A 19,293-nucleotide genomic window follows, 5' to 3' on the forward strand; every position below is an offset into this window, starting at 1 on the left:
TTTCCCAGGATGCCCTCCAGACCCTTTCTGCAGATGGCACTTAACTTACACTGGCGGCTTGATGTTGTTGTTTGTTTGTTTGTAACATGGGCCAGCAGTTCTGTGTTACGAGTCCCCTCCCGCATTTTAGGCGAGTGCTTTCTGTACACAGACTGCTGGATAAGCCTGCTTTCCTGCTTTGAGTCACTATTCTTAGCAGTTAAGGTGGGGAACATAAAGCCCCCTTTTTGTAAGGTGTTTGTTTATGATGTCCCCATCCGCCCCGGCAGTATTTTTGTATGGTCGCAGAGCTCTCCTTGCTAGCTTTTTGCTTTGTCTTTAGACATCTTGGTGACACGCTCTTCAGAGATGTCTGTCTTTTTCTGACAGGACCTGCCTCCTGTTATGGGCTTTCCCATTTCTCCTTTTCAGGGAGGGCTTGCTCTTTTCCCTAATAGCCTCTCTATACTCTTGGTATTTAGGCTGCTACTATAGTATTAGTGTAGGGCTCATACAGTGTTTGTATGCTTCTTGTAATGTGCATGTACTGGAGTTAGTTATACTATTCCCTTGCAAAGGTAACCTCATCGTTTTGCGACAGCAATTGCAGAGAGGCTGCAGAAATAGGTGCTGCACCCCACCCTGCCCTGCGAGAGACCCCAACCAGCTGCTGGGATCCAAGGCTGGGCATGCTAAGAAGCGGTTTAAGGCTCCACATTTGCTTCATCTCTGGTTCCAATGACAGTCAGATTCAGTGTGGAGAGGGGCACTCAGTGTTCCCCCAAACTAAGTACCACCAGTTCTCAATGTGTTGCCTCTATAGCTGGACAAGGAAGGCAGTCTTTATTAGTAGTAGAGCACTATTTTTTGAAAAGACTAGAATTCCCACCCTTGTGACTGAAACCATTGTTTTATTGTTGTGTTTTTTACTCTGTTATATTTAACATTATCTATTATGTAGCAAATCCCAGGGCCGGAGGATGCTGAGTGAGTCAGACAGGTGCCAGCACTCAGCCACTGATGGGGAGGTGGCTGCGACTGGCTGCCTGCGGCTGCCACTCAGAGGCATGTGACGGGGCCCGGGCAGGTGCCAGCCCTGTGCCCGATGAGTGGGCGGATCTTGGCCGGGCCATGGCCAGGATAAAGCTCAGCCGGGCAGAGCGACGCAAGGAGCGTAGCGACGAGCAGCGTAGTCAAGGCAGTTAGCACGGCAGTTGGCAACGGCAGGAAGGCACGGCAGAGCACGCTGGTTCTCTGCCCTCCTCCTCCTCCTGAGGTAAGAGGGAACAAAGTAGAGTATTATTAATTGCTAGGAAGAAAAAGAACAACTTACCTACCAGAGAGGTTAGTTTGGGGAGCTCTTACTAATATAAGAACTCCCACAGGAAGGGTAGCTTTAGAAACTCTACTCAGACTCTGGTATAGGAGGCTGAAGACCAGGACTATATAATTCTTGAGGAAGTAAGCAGTGTCTCCTTGTGTAAGATGGGCAATGCACAAGAGAGGAGGGACTCAGGTACCTAAGCAGGCATAAGAGAGATTTACTTATCTTAGCAACAGGTAATGCAGTTAATTAGTATTGCAGCCTTTTATGAGAAGCTGCAGGGCACCTGCTTCAGGCTAGCAAAAGGAGAACATTCAGCATACTTACTAATCAAGGAAGACAGCCTGTCCTCTGCTGTGACTCTAAGCAGAAGGCAAAGCAATCTTAGCAATGCCTCATGTGAGAAGCTAAGGGCCCACAAAGGCACCAGTTCAGACCAGCAAGGAGAAGAGAAGCTACATTCAGCTTACCTTCCAAGGTAGACAGCCTGTGCTGGCCTCAGTCACTGCCAACTGCCTTGACTATGCTCCTCACTCTCAGACTTCGCTCTGCTCGGCTGAGCTTTATCCTTGCCTTGGCCCAGCCACAATCCACCCGCTCGTCAGGCACAGAGCTGGCACGTGCCTGAGCCCCATCATCACATGCTCCTGAGCGGCAGCTGCAGGCAGCCACCTCCCCTTCGGTGGCTCAGGGCTGGTGTCTGCCCTGAACCTGCTCCAGGCAGAAGCCTCCAGCCCTGTCCTGGGGGACTGTTTCGGCCTTGTGCCCACACTTACTTACCTACCATTGCAAAATAGGTCTGGTGCTGCTGTGCTTCAGGACAAAGAGCAAGCCTTGTACTAAAAAGGTTAATGCAGCATATCTAGAAAAACACAACCACAGAAGCAGTACCTGGCAATCTGTCCAAGAGTATAACGTCCATGTAAGCACTTCCGTCTTGGAGAACACACGCATCCCAGGCAACGAGCATGCACTGCCTTCTGTACTCAGGTTTCCCCCTGGAAACTGGGCATTCAGCTCTAACTATAGTAGGGCACTTCTGCAAATGCAAGTCTGTCTTTCTTCCTTTATTATTACTGTGGTTAACAGAGTAACATTAGCGTATCCAATTTAGGAAAATACAAAGCACATTCGGAGAGAAACTGCCTCATAGGTGGAGAGACTGGACAGAAACCAACACAATCTGCCTTGCCCACCTTGACCTTAATTTTCCCAGATTCACTCTCGCTCATATTCTGCCTGACAGGTTACCCCAATCCCAGACAGAATGGGCCCAGTTACTAGAATCTCAGCAGAAGTATCATGACTCAGAGCTACAGAAATGGCGTGAGATCATCAAATCTTCGGTGATGCTTCTAGACCAGGTGAGCATACCATTCTGGCCCGTTAGTGCTGTGACTAGATGGGCACCATGTCCTCTTAGCTGCCTGCCTGCAATCCTCCAGCCTTACCTGATGCCACTGTAGCCAGTGAAGTAGATCACTGCTCCCATCTCCCTTTAGAGGCTTCTTCTGACATCAGTGTGTGCAGGAGGTCCCAAGAGCTAGTCATAGGCTGCCACAGCTTCTCTTTCATCTCTTAAGTCCAGGCAAGCCAAGAAGAGAGGTCTGTGCAGCCAAAACCTTAGATTAAACACTACACCTTGCATCTAGTCTCCGGCATCCCAGTGGGGTCTGCAGAGACCTTGTCAATCCCTGTTTGGAATGCAGAATCTTTCCCCTTCCAGCCTGGGTTCTCATGCAGCTTGTGAGAACCGAGGGGACATGCTGTGCACCGGCGCTTAATACCACAAAGTCAGCAGTTTCAGCACCCGTTGCCAAAGAGCCAGATGTACACCAGCCTGCTTGAGAAGGAAGAGTGCTCTGCAGTATGGACAGAGCAACTCACCTTGCACCTCATTCTGCTAGCCGCTTCCTGGTCATTTTGGAAAATGGTCTCTCACTGGCTCCCTTGTCAGTCCCCATTTCTCTACTGGCACATCCCAGCCCTGAGGTATCAGTGTCAAAAAAACAGATGAATATAATTAAAGTGCTCTGTATGGAACGACGAGGCAGCTGAAAGGCATGGGGGGGGGGGGGAAGGGCTGAAGAAAAACCCCAAAGCTCTCTCACCTCTTGGATTTAGAGTAGCAAAACGTGGGAGATGTTTCTTGTCTTGCAGATGAAGGACTCGCTAATAAACCTTCAGAATGGCATCGGGTCCCGGGACTTCGGGTCAGATCCAGAGGAGAAACGGAAACGTTTCCACTAACAGGCAGGAATGCAGGAGGCCAGAGGACGGTGTGCAATATGTGTATATAGGATATATAAATATATATATAAAAATATATATATATACAGAATATAAATATATATATTATATACAGATTTTAAGAGAAAAAAAAGCCTATGTATCGAGAGGAAGGATTGACCTCCAACACTGGCTGAAATGGAGTGTCTCTGGGGTAGTGTGGTGTGCGTGTGGCGGGGGGGCTGGGCTCTCCCAGCACTGAGGTGCGCTTAGGGGCTCACCGAAGTGAGCTCCCCTGGGCCCTTGCACCACTCTTGTGTATATTCCTGGCTGTTTGTCTGTCTGGCTGTTTTGTTGTTGTTTGTTTCAAAGGGAAGCATCAGAGTGAGTGTCCCTCCCCTCGTCCCTGCGCATGAGGGTCCCTGACTAACTATGTAATGCCTATGTATAAAGGGGACACTGTCTCATGAATATCTTACCTTGCTGGCTTCAGGGCAGAGAGGTTTTGGCAATCACCAAATCCCTTATGGAACTATTCAGCATTTGGAGAGGAGGCCTCAGAAAGAATGGCTCTAGGTCTGTAGACAGCAGGTCTCATTGGCAATCGCCTCCTACGTCTCCTGGAGCAGAAATGCAATTTGCTGTCGTGCTGGCCAGCCTGGTTCAGAGAGCAAAGTACAGCACGTAAACGAGCTGAAACACTTTCTCCAAGCACTGATGTGTTTACTCCTGTTATTGGTACTGCATTAATAGCCAGGAAGATGGTGGGGAAGGGGGGTACCTGCCTACCTGGTGCTCAGATGGAGGAAAGCCCACCACAGACTGCACACTTCGATTTCCTTTGACAGTGTCCCCTTTATGTTTTCTGTGGTTTTCTGCTTTCCATGTGCTTGAGTCCCTGACATTAAGTCATCCCTGTGCTCAAGATCGACATTGGTGCTGAAAGAGCCACCTGTGTGACTTCCCACGACAGCAGGAGTGCTCCAACTTAAAAACAAAACCAAAATTAGTATTATTTGCAAGCCCTCCTTTCCACCAAACCATGTGCTTTAGCAGGGTGTGGGGTGGGAGAGCTAAGGAACTCCACAGAACTGCTTTCCTCTTGCCCCTGGTCAGCAACACCATTTCAGACATACCTCCTAGCCTTCTTCATGGTGAATACTTAATGAGTTACATCTACGGCATCTATCCATCAGTCCAGAAGAAGTTACAGGGACCAAAAGAAAACAAAGGACTCAGCGGGTGCAGGACAGATCTGAACAAATGTGTACAGTGTGAGGCAATTCATATCCGCTGGATACTGAAGCCTTTGCACTGTAAGCAGGTCAGGTCCTAGAGATGCATTACAAAGGCAATACGCACTTTTGCTTGTTCTGGAGGATAATTTCAAGCTCCCATCAGCAGCCAAATAAGGGAGAAGGGCAGAGAAGCTATGCTGTGGAGTGTACCAACACCATTGCGAATGGGTGGGATGCAGGGTGCCCGAGTAATTAATAAATGCTTTCTCATCTTACCGAGCCAGGTAGATTAGCTGCTATGCGAGGCCCTCAGTCTCCACCTTGTTCAACACCTGGATTCAGCAGGAGGAGTCCACTGGCTGTCTCCCGTACGCAAATGGTGCAGTTCTAGCTTGTCCGTTGTCTCTAGTTCCCACGGGCACTGAAAGAGCAGGGGACAAAAGGGTGAGTAACTGGTCCCTGAATCAGAGAGTCTCTTGTTCACATAGCCTGACCAGGGAGGGGTGCTGTTGGTAGGGGTAACTTAGTGATTTATCCCAAAGTAGCCAAGTGTCACGATCAAATGCTAACCCCAACGTGTCCCAGGGAAGACTCACATTTGAAGGAGTGAAGATAAAGACAGGTTGTCGAGAAGACATTTAAGAGTGGGAAAGTCAAGGTACAACTGCCAAATGCATGCCTGGGAAACTAGGGAGTTGTAACTTGTATTTATGACTATTTATTTAATTTAATGCTGCTGACTACTGTACTACTCCCTGGCTTTTTCCAGTGAGGCTGCTGAAATGGCCACTGTACAGTGAAACTGAGCTCCTAGTGCCTGGGAAGAGCCTTCTGCTGCTAGTCTTGGGACAGGAGGGCACCGACTCCCCGCTACTACGTGCCCCGCTAACTGAGAAAGAGTCTCGTTTCCTCATTATTCACTTCCATAATTGCTCAGTATAGAAAAATCCTTTCCTGCCCACCTTCCTCTTTTCTAGATGTGAGGTCTTAACCAAAACCACAGCAAGGTTTTTGTCTGGATGCCCTCTTCCAGAGAGCTGAGATAGAAAATACCTCCTACTGCAGTTCAGTTCTGTTGGACAGAGTAATTCCTTCTGCATCCATGGAAAATGTCGGCCCTTTCACTTTATGGTTAAATTTCCTGAATAAATTAGTAATGCTTTCTAGGAGCAAGACTGAACAACCTGAGTAATGTTGCAGGAGGGGGGTATTTTTGCCTTCCCTAAGCAATCATAGCCAAATGATAGCTTGGCTTTCATTGACAGAGTTTCACTTCTTTACTTGCCTGCATTACTCACCTGTGCCAGAAATCCCACCGTGGATGATAGTTCATCGCACCTCGCAAACACACTTCCCCTGCCAGGTCCTCCATCTGATCCTTCTGCCACTGGTAGTCTGCCAGGTGAGCATAGCTAGGTTTTAATTTGCAGAAACTTAACAACTACAAAATACATGTTTCAGAAGGCATTTCTTCAGCCAAATGTAATACATACAAATCAATGCCAACAGCTGGTAACCTAATTCTTGCCAAATACCATACTACTTACTGAGAGCAGGGGGAAGAGAGAAGGCAAAAGTTGTTGCATGTTCTGACTTCCTGGTTTGTATATCTCACCAGCTTATACAGGAGGACAACATACTTACTTATTAATCCCAGCTTCATACAATCTTATTTCCAGTAACTGTTGGCCTTGTACTGCTTACTTTAAAAGAGGTGCTTTGGGTTATGCCATCTGGGACAAGCTCAAATTGAATTTGAGACCTGGTAACAGCTATGCAGTAATGCATATCATAAAATAGATACTAAATGTATCTAGTGCAGAATCTGCATGTAGACTCTGGGAAAGATGAAGGGCTTCCATTATTTCAGGTGGCAAGATCAGAAACGTGTGCCCAAGACAGGGGCATTGCTGTGTCTGCGCATTCCTTGTAGGAGAGAGAGAGAGGAACCTGCAATGGAAAGAATAGTAGCTCAGTTATTAATTAATTGGACAACCATACTTTGGGGGTATGAAAAGAGCTAATAATCCAAGGCATGTGTCATCCACAGAATTATGGTATTAATTGATATTAACTGATATTAAATTATCCATAAATCCTTTAAGAGAGGAGAAAAGAAGTAACATAGCTTTGCTGTCCCCCAGTGTCTCTCAGGTATCACACAGCTTATACTCAGCCATACCCGCAGACTGCTTTTGACCACCTGACCCCATTTATCTACTTCAGCTCTTTCTAATAAAGAGAAACCTAAGAGATAACGTCTTTATTATAATGACCTACACTGAAAGAGGCAGTAGTTCAAAGTGCGATACTGTGCTCAACTTACAGCAGTAAAAGTTGAAAGCTGCTCTGAAATAATGACACCTGCCTTGCCGTATCCCTTCTGAGAAAGTCTCACGGGCCAGGCTGCGCTCTTCTCGCATCAGACCCCGTTAGTTGCAGAAGCTCCTATATATGTAGATGGGACAGAGTTCAGCCTACTTAGCTACTTTAGACTACAGCACTAAGCCACGTAGCATATCCAGTATGGTTTTTTTTCTGCCTTCTTTATATGGGAAGGTGGAGGGCTTGTTTTTTTTCTTTTTTTTTCTTCTTTTTTTTTTCCTAATAGTGGCTAGAGACACTTTTTGGTCCAGGTGCTCAGTGAGACCTTTTGGCTAGGCTCTGCAGTGATTTCTGTGCAGCTACAAAGGTGACAGGGAAGCCTGCCCGGCTTCAAGGCTGAGCAGTGGACACACTTGCAGACTTCATTGTCTGGCTTTCTGCGTGTCAGAAATGCTAACCAAAAAGGAGCACATACACGCAGGTTCTGGTGAACACTTAGCTTCTGTGCTGTGTAGCCTGTAGTACTCTCCCCAGCAGCTCTTCCTTCTCAGAATTGCATTTCCATCACCTTTCAGAGATCCAGAGGCACCTGAACAGAAAGGAGACAGAGAGGGCAGTTTCCATCTTTCACACCATGCAGCACTAGGCGAGCGCGATGGAGATAATCCCAAAGACCAGCACTGCTCTTGACAAACGAGCTTCAAAATAGAGGTTAGTGGCAGATGTTTCAGGGGAGTAAACATGCTCCCGCTTAGTTAGATGGGTCTTTTTATGCTGTGAGAAGTGGGAAGACTTTTGTGACTCCTCATCCTTAGGGTTTATTTATATGGGCACAGCATAAAGCCAGCACATACAACAGTGTATTTGAAAAACCCATCTGTGACCGCTACTACCGAAGCATACAGAGTCTCCAGACTGCTGCAGTGATCTGGGAAGAGGCTCTGTCTGCAGTGTGGCCCAGTCTTCCCTGAGGGGTGCTTTTGTAGCTTGTGGCAAACATGTCGAGTCCTGCTCTGCCATCACTCTAGAGATTATGGCCTCAGAGTAGTCCTCCACCCAATGTCCTTATAGTGTTTCCATGATTCTTCCTAGGCAGGAAATGTATTGAACGAGCCATTTTCCAAGATATGACCAAGTAGTCTTTCAGTGTTTCTTTTCCCCTAACCAGGACAGAAGCAGGCTGCTTGCTAATTTAAAGGTGGAAATTTCCAATTCCCTAGTGTGCTATAGGTGAAAAGTACAGTCGGTAACAGAAGCTTTAAAGCAACAACGCTTGCAGCTTGTAGCGCTGCTGGCTAGGGAAGGAAGGGACTGGCTCAAGGGGGTGATTCTGTCGCATTTGCCAAGGCTGCTGGTACCACCCGGCAGTTCTTGGCAAAACCATGCTTTCCGAGTTACCTGCTGAAATCCAAAGAGTTCGTTCCAACAGGATCTTTGCCAGGCTTTCTACCATTGAGAAATTCTGTGGCATGGTTGTGGACTTTTGTCTCAGACTTTTCAAAAGGTCTCGGCACTGGTTAAAAGACCCTGCAGGGGCTTGCTTAAACTATAGTCCAAATAGAGACTCTTAAACCAAAGCATCTGAGGTAAGTGGCTCACAAACCATATGTGGCAACCTAGTTCGCAAGATGTGGCTGTGCTGACCCTTTGGCCCATTCCCCCTGCCTGCCATGCTTTGATCTCTCTATGCTTTGCAGTTTCTACAGCCCAAGTCTCTCTGTGCCATATTATTATTTTCTAAATGTGCACACTGGCCAAATAACACTGATCTCAAGTCTTGGATCAACTGTTGATAGAGGTTATTCCCGTACCTAGCCAGAGAGCATGGGCTTTGCTGTTAGCACGGATACATGCTGTCCCAGGCCCTCCTTTCCCACGCGCACATTGCGGCGTGGGCTGTGGCCCTCCCCTCTCCCCTTCGCTGCCGGACAATCATGCCCGTTGTCATCGGTGGACTGATGCGGTGCTGTCCCCGCTTGCCTTTCCTCACTGCAGTCTGTACGCTCCTTAAGTGAATGTGTTTTGTTTTTTCAGTAAGAAAAGGACTTCCTTCTGCTGAAGGAATTAACATTTGCACATGGCTCAGGGAGGAATATCCTCTGGCCATTTCTGTTACCTCACTCATTTAGGCCAATTCCATTGCTAACGTAAATGGCCACCTTCCCCGACCCGAGCTCTGAGCTGATTAGAGGTGAAAACAAACGCGCAGCTCAGGTTCTAGAGCCACTTGGTCATGTCTCAGTGTCGGCCCAAACTGCCCCAGTGGCACTAGAATTTGGGAGAGTGGCTGCTGGGAAACGGCGACGTTACCCAGCAGAGTGGTAGGGCTTGTGCTGCGTGCACGTAGTTTGTGTCCTCGGAAGCCCACCTCCCTTGTAATAGCACATACGGAAGCACTAACCTGGCTCTTGGCTCGAGGAGCTCGGAGGGGAAGGAGGAGCAGCAGAACGTTGCGGCATACATGGTTACAACTGCCCGGGCTTGGCATCGTGAGGCTGTGGTGCTTCCAGGACGTTGTCATTCTTCCTGCAGTTCATCCCTCATCTAGGGCTCTAGGGCTGGATAAAGCTGCTAAAAACCCAGAGCATGCTCTCCCCACCCGAGGCCCTGGATTTTACAATGCCAACTGCTGTGCGTAATCTCAAATTAACAAGGATCATCTCATGTCAGCAAGGATAGGGAAGGGGTCCTAAATCACCCCTAAGCGTGCGCTTCCCTTCTCGGTCACATCACCAGAGCCGAGGAAGGGCAGGTGCTGCTGGCCAAGACCGACACAGCCTGTAGTGCTAACGTGAACTTCAGGGGGGTGGGGGAGGAACTATGGTTCTGTTTTAGGAGTTGTCTAACTGTCATAAACTTTGCGCTGTGCGCAAAGTGTGATAAAATGATAATGAAACTTACCTGCTAGAACCTAGGAATTATAAAGGCTACACAGCCAAAACTTACTGTAAAGTAGCTAGTACAACAGAAGTACGGTATAAATTAAAAAAAAAACTATCAAACAAACAGCGTGACTCACGAGTGCTTTGAGTGCTTTGTTGTTTTTATTGTCTTGCCTGTTCTGAAGTCTCTTCTGTCGTTTCCAAATACACAGAGACACTCTTTCCAGGTACCGACCAGGACCATCTCTTCCAGGACAAAGCCTGCCTTTAACACTGCTCTTGGATGGTTCCATTTTTTTTTTTTCCTGTGAAAGTCTTGAGCAAAATTTACACACAGTTTCCCCTACCTAGAAAACAGCGGGTCAGTCACATCTCTGAAGGATGTGGGTAAATGACAGATGCATCCATAAAGACATCCTGAGAAGCTGTGTGTAAACTATTAGAAGAAGCAGTACTAAAGGACAGCTCTTCTTTACCTCCTGAGGTAGCTCTCAAGAAGTTTTCAATTAACTCAGTGTTACGACATCAGAAGGTTATCAGTATTTCACCAGGACTGAGAGGGAGCAGAGCAAAAGTAGGAAAGAGATTATGTGACCTTACCTAAAAATCACCCTGGGCTTCAGGTCAGCGATGGAATCCCTGGATTTACCATCTACTCCCTCCTCTGCTGCTGTGGATCTAGAGTTGGGAGTATGCCCCAAATTGCCCTGAGGCCTAGTCTAAGTTGGCTTAGGGAAAGAGAAGACACTCAGCAGAATTAATTTTTCCCCCTTTTGGATGTTAGGTTTTAAGGAACCAGTACGCAGATTTCTGCAATTTCTGCAATTTTAGGAACATATAAACTACAGCAGAACAAAGCAGAGGAATTCCATATGTGGGAAGCATGCCTTGATTCACAAGCATTTTACAACCATGTAGAAGCAATCAGTGTAGCAAAATTTTCAAAGTCTTGCAAGCAGCACAGGCTCCATTGCAGCAGGTGTGCAAGAACTTGTACTGTATAAAAAAACTCAACCACCTCCCATTCTGTATTAAGGTCCAGTTCCACTCCAAGCCAATGCTCCTACCTGTTTTTTTTTTTTCCGCATAATCCTAGTTGTTGAGCTCCACAAACTTACTTATTTGTTGTCTATACAGGCCAAAAAACCAAATTTTACTCTGCCTTATCTGATGAAATTCAGAATGCAAGTTTGTATAGGAAACACAGAAGGTACAGCATAATTCCTGTGCAGTAGTGGGTCATTTCAGATGAACAGTGACTATTCAAACTACGGACTAATTACCACAAGAAATAATTACTACTAAAGAATAAGAATTTCCTACTTATGCCTCTAGGTGGTGCTACACTATGGTACAAAAACACTACCACAATTTAAAAAAAGTGCTATGGTCTACAAAGTTACCTGTCCTTTTCCTCTGAGGACTATGCAGCTTATTTAATCTGCTTGCCTATTTGCATCAGGCTGTCCTCCTTCCAAGGCTCTCCCCATAGACAGGTTCACTGCATACCCTGTCCCACCTCGCTTGCCTGCTGTCACAGAACACCACTCCACAGGTTATTCCCATCACTAGGGCCTCTGTGTGCTTGAGGAGTAAATCTGCCACACAAGGCCAATGGGAGGAAGTAAGAATTTTGATGCTTGTTAAAGGAAAGGGAGCATGTAAGGGATTCTTATACTTACATCGTATAGCTTCCCAAATTAGAATTCAGATTAAGGATTTAAATTCTCAGTTCTCTCCTTGAAAAGTAAGTCTGAACTTCGCACATGGACTTATCCTTCCTGTTACCATTTTCAACAATTCTAATGCTTTATAGCCCTCATGCCACTCACTACACCTGCACTGGCAGCCTGAAGTCCACAGCAACCCACTGAGCAGTAACTAGTTAATTAAAGTCTTCTTCTTCAACACCTATAGCAACTGCTCGGGTTGTAACAAATGGAGCATCACCAAAAATGACCTTGCTTCCAGTCCTGTGGGTCAGAGCAAGGTGAGGCACCCTTTACCTCTGCAGTGGAGAATGAACAGATTTGCAAAAACAGGTGGTGGTGATCACAGCGGCTAGGGAACGACGCTGATATTTACAAAGCTGTTAACATGATGATGGGACTGAAACTCGGGAAGGAGCTGTGCTGCCCATGTCCCTGTGTGCTTTGCTCCGCGTGCTTGAAAGGAGGGTCCTTTACCGAATGCACTGACAGCTCAAAATGGAGTCATGAAGCCAAAGTGAAGGCTGTACAGCGTCCAAGGCAAATGGAAGAGACTTTACGCTTCCCCGCTTTTCCTCCTGACGGCACAGAGTTCTCCCAAACCTGGCTGGCATGATGTGGTCTTTCTGTCTTCAGAGCCCCTGCAAGTGAGAGAATCGCACTCTGAGCATGAGTCATTTGATCTTACTGAAGTGACGATCATGATACATAATTAGCATACTAACTGATAAGAAATGAGAAGATCATCTGGATTTTGGTCTTTTGCACACAAAGTACTTCCCAGCAGACACCTCCTTTGGAGACAGTGCTTTCATATGCCAAATACAGCTCCCCATCTGCATGGAGGGGAGAGTGACTATTCCCAAATACACAGGAATGGGCCAAGGAGTATTACATCATGGCCTGAAAGCAAGTGTGTGTGTTTGTTAAGGTTTTAAAGTAATCTGATTACACCCATCATCTAACGATATCTGAATTGCTTTTAAGGTGACTGGTTAAGTTCGGAGAAGAAGCAGAGCCGGACTCCAGAAATCCCCCCTCTATCACTTCACCAGCACCTCCCACCCCCAAACACGCTACAGAAAGGCTGAAGGGTTGACGGACACAAGCAGCAGTTGACTGCTCATTCATCACCTACCTTGTTGCCATTTGCTCCACTGTTTCCTCTCTGCTATTCCTCCACAGGCACAGCACAGTTCTCCTTGTTTTCTGATGGAATCGCAAGGTAGTCTGTCCTGCAGTTAGAAGGAAAGTGGAAAATAAAATATACCTCAAGTGGTACTGTGCAAAAACCAGTTCAGATTCATCTAGCCTTTCAAAGATACAGAATGCCTATGAGCGAGTATCTCTATGGTACCAAATTTCACCTGCAGAAGGTGAAAACCTATAGAAGAGGGACCCGCTCCTTGGCACAGTCTTAAAAAATGTCAGGAGCCAGTACTGAGTCCTCCCCAGGCGTGAAATCCTATGCATACATCCGTCTTTCCAGGCACAGAGAGTGTTCTTATCCAAGTCACATCTATGGATGGAAATGGGACAGTATAGAAATCAGAATCTCTCTCCCCTGTGCCAACAGCAAGAATTACCCTTCTCTTCCTCTTCTTAAAAGCAGCATATGCCACAGCCTTTAGAGTCAGCTCTGCAAGTTAGCCTTCCACGAAATGATCTCTGCATAGCTCACAGTAGGCCACTAATGGGATACTGCACACTTGGGCCGCTCTTCCTACCTGGGGCATTCTCCCTCACTTTGTCAGAGCACAGCCTCTTTCAGCGCTCCTAAATCTTGCGATGCTTTCAGACATGGCAAACGTCAGCTAGAAACGTGCAATAGCGAAGTTCAGTCTTCTTGAAGTACAGCTGGGACTGAGACATCTGGAGAGCCCTCTGAGAGCAGGTCACACCGGAGGAGGTTTCACACTTACGCGTTTTCCTGGGCAGCCTCCTCTGCCTTGGAGACTTTTCGGTAGCAATAGACCATTTCTATGAGTAGCCACAACGTAAGGAAGACCAGAAGAATATACATCATAATTTCAGAGATGACTGAAGTGAAGTCTTCTCCAGCTGTTAAGAAAATTAAATCATCTTTGATCATTTACTATAGGAGCACAGCAGCTAGATTCAAACTTTCCACCCTCGTGTCATACTTCCTAACCCGCCTTTCCACAGAGAACCAGGCTGCCGCTACTCTGTGAGGGGTGAAAAGATGGGGCCTGCTGCCAACCCAATATGCCAGCAGTAATTCCACTGTATGCTTCCGCAGGAATCGAACACACAGAGGCTTGCATGTGCCTTGCGTTCTCTGCAACACGCTTTCATACAGATCGCTCACTGTTAGCCAGTCTCATCTTCACGGTTTCCTTTGCAGTTTTTACTCCCTGGTGTTACTTGATTGTATTGCACCACCATGAGAACAGTAATTTGAGAGCAATCAAAACACAGAGAAGGAAAGGAAGGAAGGGAAGACAGAGCAGGAAAAGGTGAGTGCTAAAAATCTTATCCTTCCTTGTCATCAACAGCAAAATTCCCACTGGTTTTCAGCAGCCAGGCTTTCAGCACTGAAGCAGAGAAGAACAAAAGGAGCAGAAAAACAGAGGAGCGCTGCAAATGGATGGAGGAACTAGGGGTGAGAAGGAAGCAAGAGATTGCTATCAAAATGGGAGTTTTGTTTAAAGAGAGAGGGAGGAGAAGCAAGGAAGGAGAAGCCGTGGCTATCTTGGCAGAGGCCGTGCTGTAGCATCCTACAGCTGCCAGGGAGAAGTGAGGGTTCTGAGTGGAGAAACTGGGAACATCTGCGTGCACTCTGTGCCTGCCTAGCTGTTCTTAGATGTTGCCCAGGCTTTCCTTGCATACACCTTCCCATACTCACAGAACCACTCAGTGCCTGAAGTGAGGCCACAGCCAGAAAACAAAGCGCAGGGCCTTCCCCTTGAACCCTGAGTAGCGTTTGCTGTTGGCAAAGAAAGACACAATTATCTGGCAGCTCGTTCACCCCTCTCCTGCAACGTGCCTGGATGATGACACCTATGGCAAGTCAGACACAAAACACTTTCTGCCAATCCTTCATACCCTCCTCCACCACGGTGAGATGAATCAATCTGGAGCTCGTGAAGAGAGGTCGGTGAATCTCAAACTCAAACTCCCGGGTGATATTGCAGGTGTAGATACCCGAATCATTCAACGTCACGTTTAACACAGTGATGGATACGTCCTGCATGTCTTTACTCCCATTCCACTGTAGCCGACCACTGAAGCGGCTCGGAAATTCATGATTTGTTTTCCTGTACTCGTAGATCTGTGAGAAAATGTGAAGGGACATTCTGATTAATCACTGACTCGTATCGTGGACAACAACACAGCATACACAAGAACAACCTTCTCCTCTAGCTACGCACACTTGGCAAGTATGTTCTGAGATGTGGCCTATTTGGAAATAGCACGTATTCATAGTCTACCATCATTTACTTGAAAATCTGAGAATGCTTTATGAAAGATGGAAAACTGAATTACCTCATCATGAAAGTAGAAAAGCTAAGGCACAGAAAAGCAAATACACTGGTTGACGTTAGCACCGAAGATTAGCAACGGAAATAAAACTCAAATCTTGCACGTCTTAGTTCCCAGCCTTTCAGTTACTGGACATAAGATCATCTTCTCAGAGACAGAGAAGATTCATTTTTAGTGAGCCACAGGATGTTCAACTGAAATGTAAGTGTTCCAGAATAATCTGACAGTATGAAACTGGCATTCGCAGGCCTAATCTCTTGCAAGTTTCTAGCTGACTGCAGTCCACATCACTAAACTGCTTGCCCTCGCTCATTTGCATTAGCATTCCTTGGATTGCCATCAGCAAAACCATGACCCAGGTGACTGAATGTGAATTCCCATCTCCCTCCTTAGAGTTTCTCTAGTTCTCAAATAATGCAAAATTAATTGGCATCTTCCCAATTGCGATGAATCACAAGCACTCATCTAATTCTCTGATACTCAGATATGATAGTTAGAAAGAAATGTATGCATTCAAACTGAATGATTCTCAGATTTACCATTCTTTCTTGAATTGCAGTTGGCCCTTGTATGTAAGGCTGCTATTTTAATTCACTTTCAAAACTAACTTTATCTTTTCCTGACAGGGATCCAAAGCAACTCACAAAGATCCCTCACTCATGCAGTGCATCTAGAACTCACTTGATTCCACAGTCAGGATATCACTGCTTCCTCTGGGGTGAAAGGAAATGAATTTTGCTATTGCAGATCTATTGGAACCTGATTTAATCTCCAAAGTAGAGTTTGGAGGTTTGGAAGTCAAGAGGTGAGCCTTTCCCACGGCACCTGGAGTCATTCCATACTTCTGTTTCCCTTCTTAAGTTCCTTATTAATTAGGCTACATCTACTCAAGGAAAGGACCTGGAAATTCATATTCATATATGTGCAACCCCAAATCTTTGAACTCAGCAATCGGTTCTAGCTCTTCCTGCAAAGAATCATAGAACAATTGGCATCGGAAGAAACCTCTAGAGATCATCTGCTCCAGCTGCCCTGGCTCAAGAAATGCTAGCTTGCTCATGGCTATGCATGGTGCCCCAGTGCTTAGCCAATCAGCTATGGAAGAAAAAGATGCTTTAGTTACTGCCAAAAACTGGTGCTATGGAACCTTTGGGTGAAAAATGCTGCAGAAATTGTAGAGACCTGCAGCATGTTGCTAAACTCGGAGGAGTCCCTTTCTCCATGATATGAAAGCAGCCTGCTCGTTATTTCTATACTCTGAATCAAAATGTGGCAGAAAGCTTCTTTTCATATTTGGTCTCTCTTCGCATAGTCTTCATCAGGGCTCCTGTGGTTAAACAAAGCTATATTCTGCTAATACCTTTTGGTTTCTCCTGCAAAAGTTTGCTGGACCATGTTACACAGTAACACCTTTGAAAGCAAGAGCTCAGCTACCAAACATACATACAGGTTCATCTTTTCCACCCTCAGGCCTATAGAACCACTCCACCACGGTGCTGGCTGTGACCTCCTCCCTCTTCATGCAAGAGATGCAGAGCAGCTTCATGTGTGTCCCTTGGACAGCCTCTGTCTCTGAGGGAACTTCAACGCATACGGCAGAACAAAAACCAGCTGGAGAAAAAGGAGCAACAGAGGAAAAGTGAGGAGAAGTGCAAGACAGAAACAGAGAGAAATCAGTTATCCACAGCTCAGCATTTACAATCACATCATCCCCAGGGAAAAACCATTTGATTCATTACTAAGCATCCCCTGACAACAGAGTCTCAAATGTCAATTTTTACCAAGCTTCCTTCTCTGAGATATAAATAATTCATAATAATTAACAGACCGTGATCACTTTATGCAGATTCACCTCTGCAGCATCTGCTTTGCCACAACTTTATTTTTTTCCATAGTAATTAATGCTACTTTAGAGGCATTGTTCGTTCTCTCACACACATACTGAGCATGCTCCCGTTAGAGCAATTACGGAGTCTCGTATTAGAGAAAGCCTAGAATCCACGCACAGGAACAGCTCTGCCTCTGCGCCAAGTTAAAAGGCTTCGATGTTTCAGCCTGGCAGTGCGTTCAAAACAAATTGTTAGGATTCACTGCCCTTCCTGCTTCTCGGTTTCATGAGGAGTATTTAGGAACCGAGGGGCTTAGCCTCTAGCAAATTGGGCAGCTTACTGGTTTTACATGCATTCTTGTTCAAAATGCCTCTGATCAGATCAATGCTAACACTGGCAACTGTGAAAGAGCGCCCTCCCAAACACAGCAAAAACTGTAGTCTGTGAACTTGAATACTTCTTATGAAACTAAATGCTTCACCACAACATCTCGGATGAAATCCCTGCTGACATTTGTCCCTTGGGCTAAACAATACTGGGTTACATCTGTCCAAATCTGCCTCCACAGCTTAGAGTTTAGCTCACTGTGAAGATGCTGACTTTGCTAGCTGCTCCCTCCTCCCCAGCCTTTGAGATACCATTAACCCACACTCTTAAGTACTGTATTATCCTAGGACCCATGCTGGAAAGAGCCAATTCCAATTTTTCCATACAATTCCAATTTTTCCATGCCAGTCCATGGGTGGCACTAGCTTCCTGTGAGAAATAAAGAAGAAATCACTGGAACATGCTTAACTCCTGCTAAATTAAGCACGTACATGTATTTACATACAGAGCTGTAAGTACATATGCATGTAAGATGTAGCTGTTTTTGCAAAACTAACCGATCTTTTCTTCATTTTGTAAGGGACACTGAAATGACAATAAAATCATCTCTAGTTTATATAGGCTGCATGAAAAACAAGCATTAATATGCACTACATAAAGGTTTGCACAACCTCTCTGAAGCAACCAAATGTTAAACTACATCACAAATTTCAAAACAACAGTGAACTGGAATCACTGAAGAACTTGCATGCATATTAAAGCGCACACTTTCTACCACAGGATCACTTAGCAGTAATGTATTTTCTCTGTTCATATTAACTCCATTACATTCATATTAACTCTGTATGAATATCATTTCCTTCTCCTCCTGTAAACAAAATTAAAAGCCATTTCTAAGGCTGGGCTTCCAGCTAGCGTTAGAGGACCTTTGCTAGGAAACGCAGCGCTTTAAAGAAGCGCCGCACGAACGGCCAGCTGCAGCTACGGGGGAGCACCTGGCTGACCGCGACGCGCAAAGGAAGCACCTACCCCAGACCACGAGCAGGACCGAAGCGGCCCGGAGCAGCCTCGGCAGCGCGGCCATTGTTCCGAGCGAGGGGCGACCTCGGGCTGGGCAGAGGCTTTCGGCAGCCGCTGCTGCTCCCGTCCTCGCTTCGAGCCCGGCGCAACAGGATGCCTCCGGCTGCGAGGAGGGAGCTGAGCACGGGCAGACGCGGGGAGCCCGCGCGGATTTTACGGAGCGTTTCCCTGCGGCCCCAAACGCCGCGAGGGCTGCGCCGAGCGCCGGCGGCAGCACCACGGACAGGGCCGGGCGCGCCCCGCTCCGCGCCCGCGGCGGCAGCAGGTGGCCTCGGCGGGGCCGGCGGCCCGGCCCGGGGCAGCGCGCAGCGCTGCGCGGGGGCGCAGCCGCCCTGCGCGCTCCTCACCGGCAACGTCTGCGCGGAGCCCAGCCGCGCCCGGGCGGGGGGCCCCGCGCACGCCAGGCATGCGCGGCCGCCGGCCTGCCTCCGCCGCGGCCCCGGCCCCTCCGCGGGGCGCCGCCGGCTCCTCCCCGCCTGCCGGCGCTCGGCTCTCCCCCCGCGCCAGCGGCTACCTGCCCCCCGCTCCTGCCCTCGGGCTCTGCGGCGCCTTCCCGAATCGCCGGCGGGGTCAGCGCTTGGGCTCCCTCCTTCCCCGGCTGCGGGGACCGGCACCTTGGCGAGAGGAGCTGGGAGGGGGTCCTAGCACCGGTCACCCGGCCTCCGAAATAAAGCCACGGGGGAGAGCGGGGGACAGTTACCCACGGAGCTCACAGAAGGGCCTCCGCCCCTAATGAGTTTAATACCAACATTTGTACAGCTCTGAAGGTCACAGTTGGAAATACTGGGAAATCCTCTCATGTTCCAGTCTGATTCCCAGGAGTTTAATGCCAGCAGCAGGCTGGGCTTTCTCTTCTTGGCCTGGAGC

At 47.4% G+C, this 19,293-nt stretch overlaps 2 protein-coding genes across 6 annotated transcripts in view; one reads left to right on the plus strand and one right to left on the minus strand.

Moving 5' to 3' along the window:
• LOC134150518 (protein Aster-B) overlaps window positions 1-10,097 on the plus strand; it is a 68,124-nt gene extending 58,027 nt beyond the window's left edge. For 4 of the 5 annotated variants that reach the window (XM_062594512.1, XM_062594514.1, XM_062594515.1 and 1 more), the window contains 2 exons: window positions 2,550-2,667; window positions 3,464-10,097. In XM_062594512.1, coding sequence (XP_062450496.1) covers window positions 2,550-2,667; window positions 3,464-3,553 — 208 coding nt within the window. In that variant the 3' untranslated portion in view covers window positions 3,554-10,097. The remainder of the gene's footprint in view (window positions 1-2,549; window positions 2,668-3,463) is intronic. The other variant, XM_062594513.1, reaches the window with a different exon arrangement.
• A 2,144-nt stretch (window positions 10,098-12,241) lies between these two features.
• SCN3B (sodium voltage-gated channel beta subunit 3) lies at window positions 12,242-18,834 on the minus strand. The gene is made up of 7 exons (XM_062594410.1): window positions 18,774-18,834; window positions 18,376-18,543; window positions 16,638-16,801; window positions 14,753-14,978; window positions 13,609-13,747; window positions 12,825-12,921; window positions 12,242-12,327 (listed from the first exon to the last, which is right to left on the minus strand). Exons 1-6 carry the CDS (start codon window positions 18,832-18,834, stop codon window positions 12,858-12,860), a joined length of 822 nt encoding a protein of 273 aa, XP_062450394.1. The 3' UTR covers window positions 12,242-12,327; window positions 12,825-12,857.
• Window positions 18,835-19,293: the final 459 nt, after the last annotated feature.

The sequence above is a fragment of the Rhea pennata genome, chromosome 24 (assembly GCF_028389875.1).
Source record: "Rhea pennata isolate bPtePen1 chromosome 24, bPtePen1.pri, whole genome shotgun sequence".
Lineage (NCBI taxonomy): Eukaryota > Metazoa > Chordata > Aves > Rheiformes > Rheidae > Rhea > Rhea pennata.

Bases quoted from the DNA above. Each gene is read 5' to 3' on its own strand.
- SCN3B (XM_062594410.1), bottom strand. From the start codon at position 18,834: ATGCCTGGCGTGCGCGGGGCCCCCCGCCCGGGCGCGGCTGGGCTCCGC. The intron at 14,979-16,637 runs GTATGTATGTTT...ATTTTCTCACAG, and splicing joins AGGGTGGAAAAGATGAACCT to ATCTACGAGTACAGGAAAAC. The intron at 12,922-13,608 runs GTAAGTGTGAAA...TTCTAACTGCAG, and splicing joins GAGGCTGCCCAGGAAAACGC to GACAGACTACCTTGCGATTC.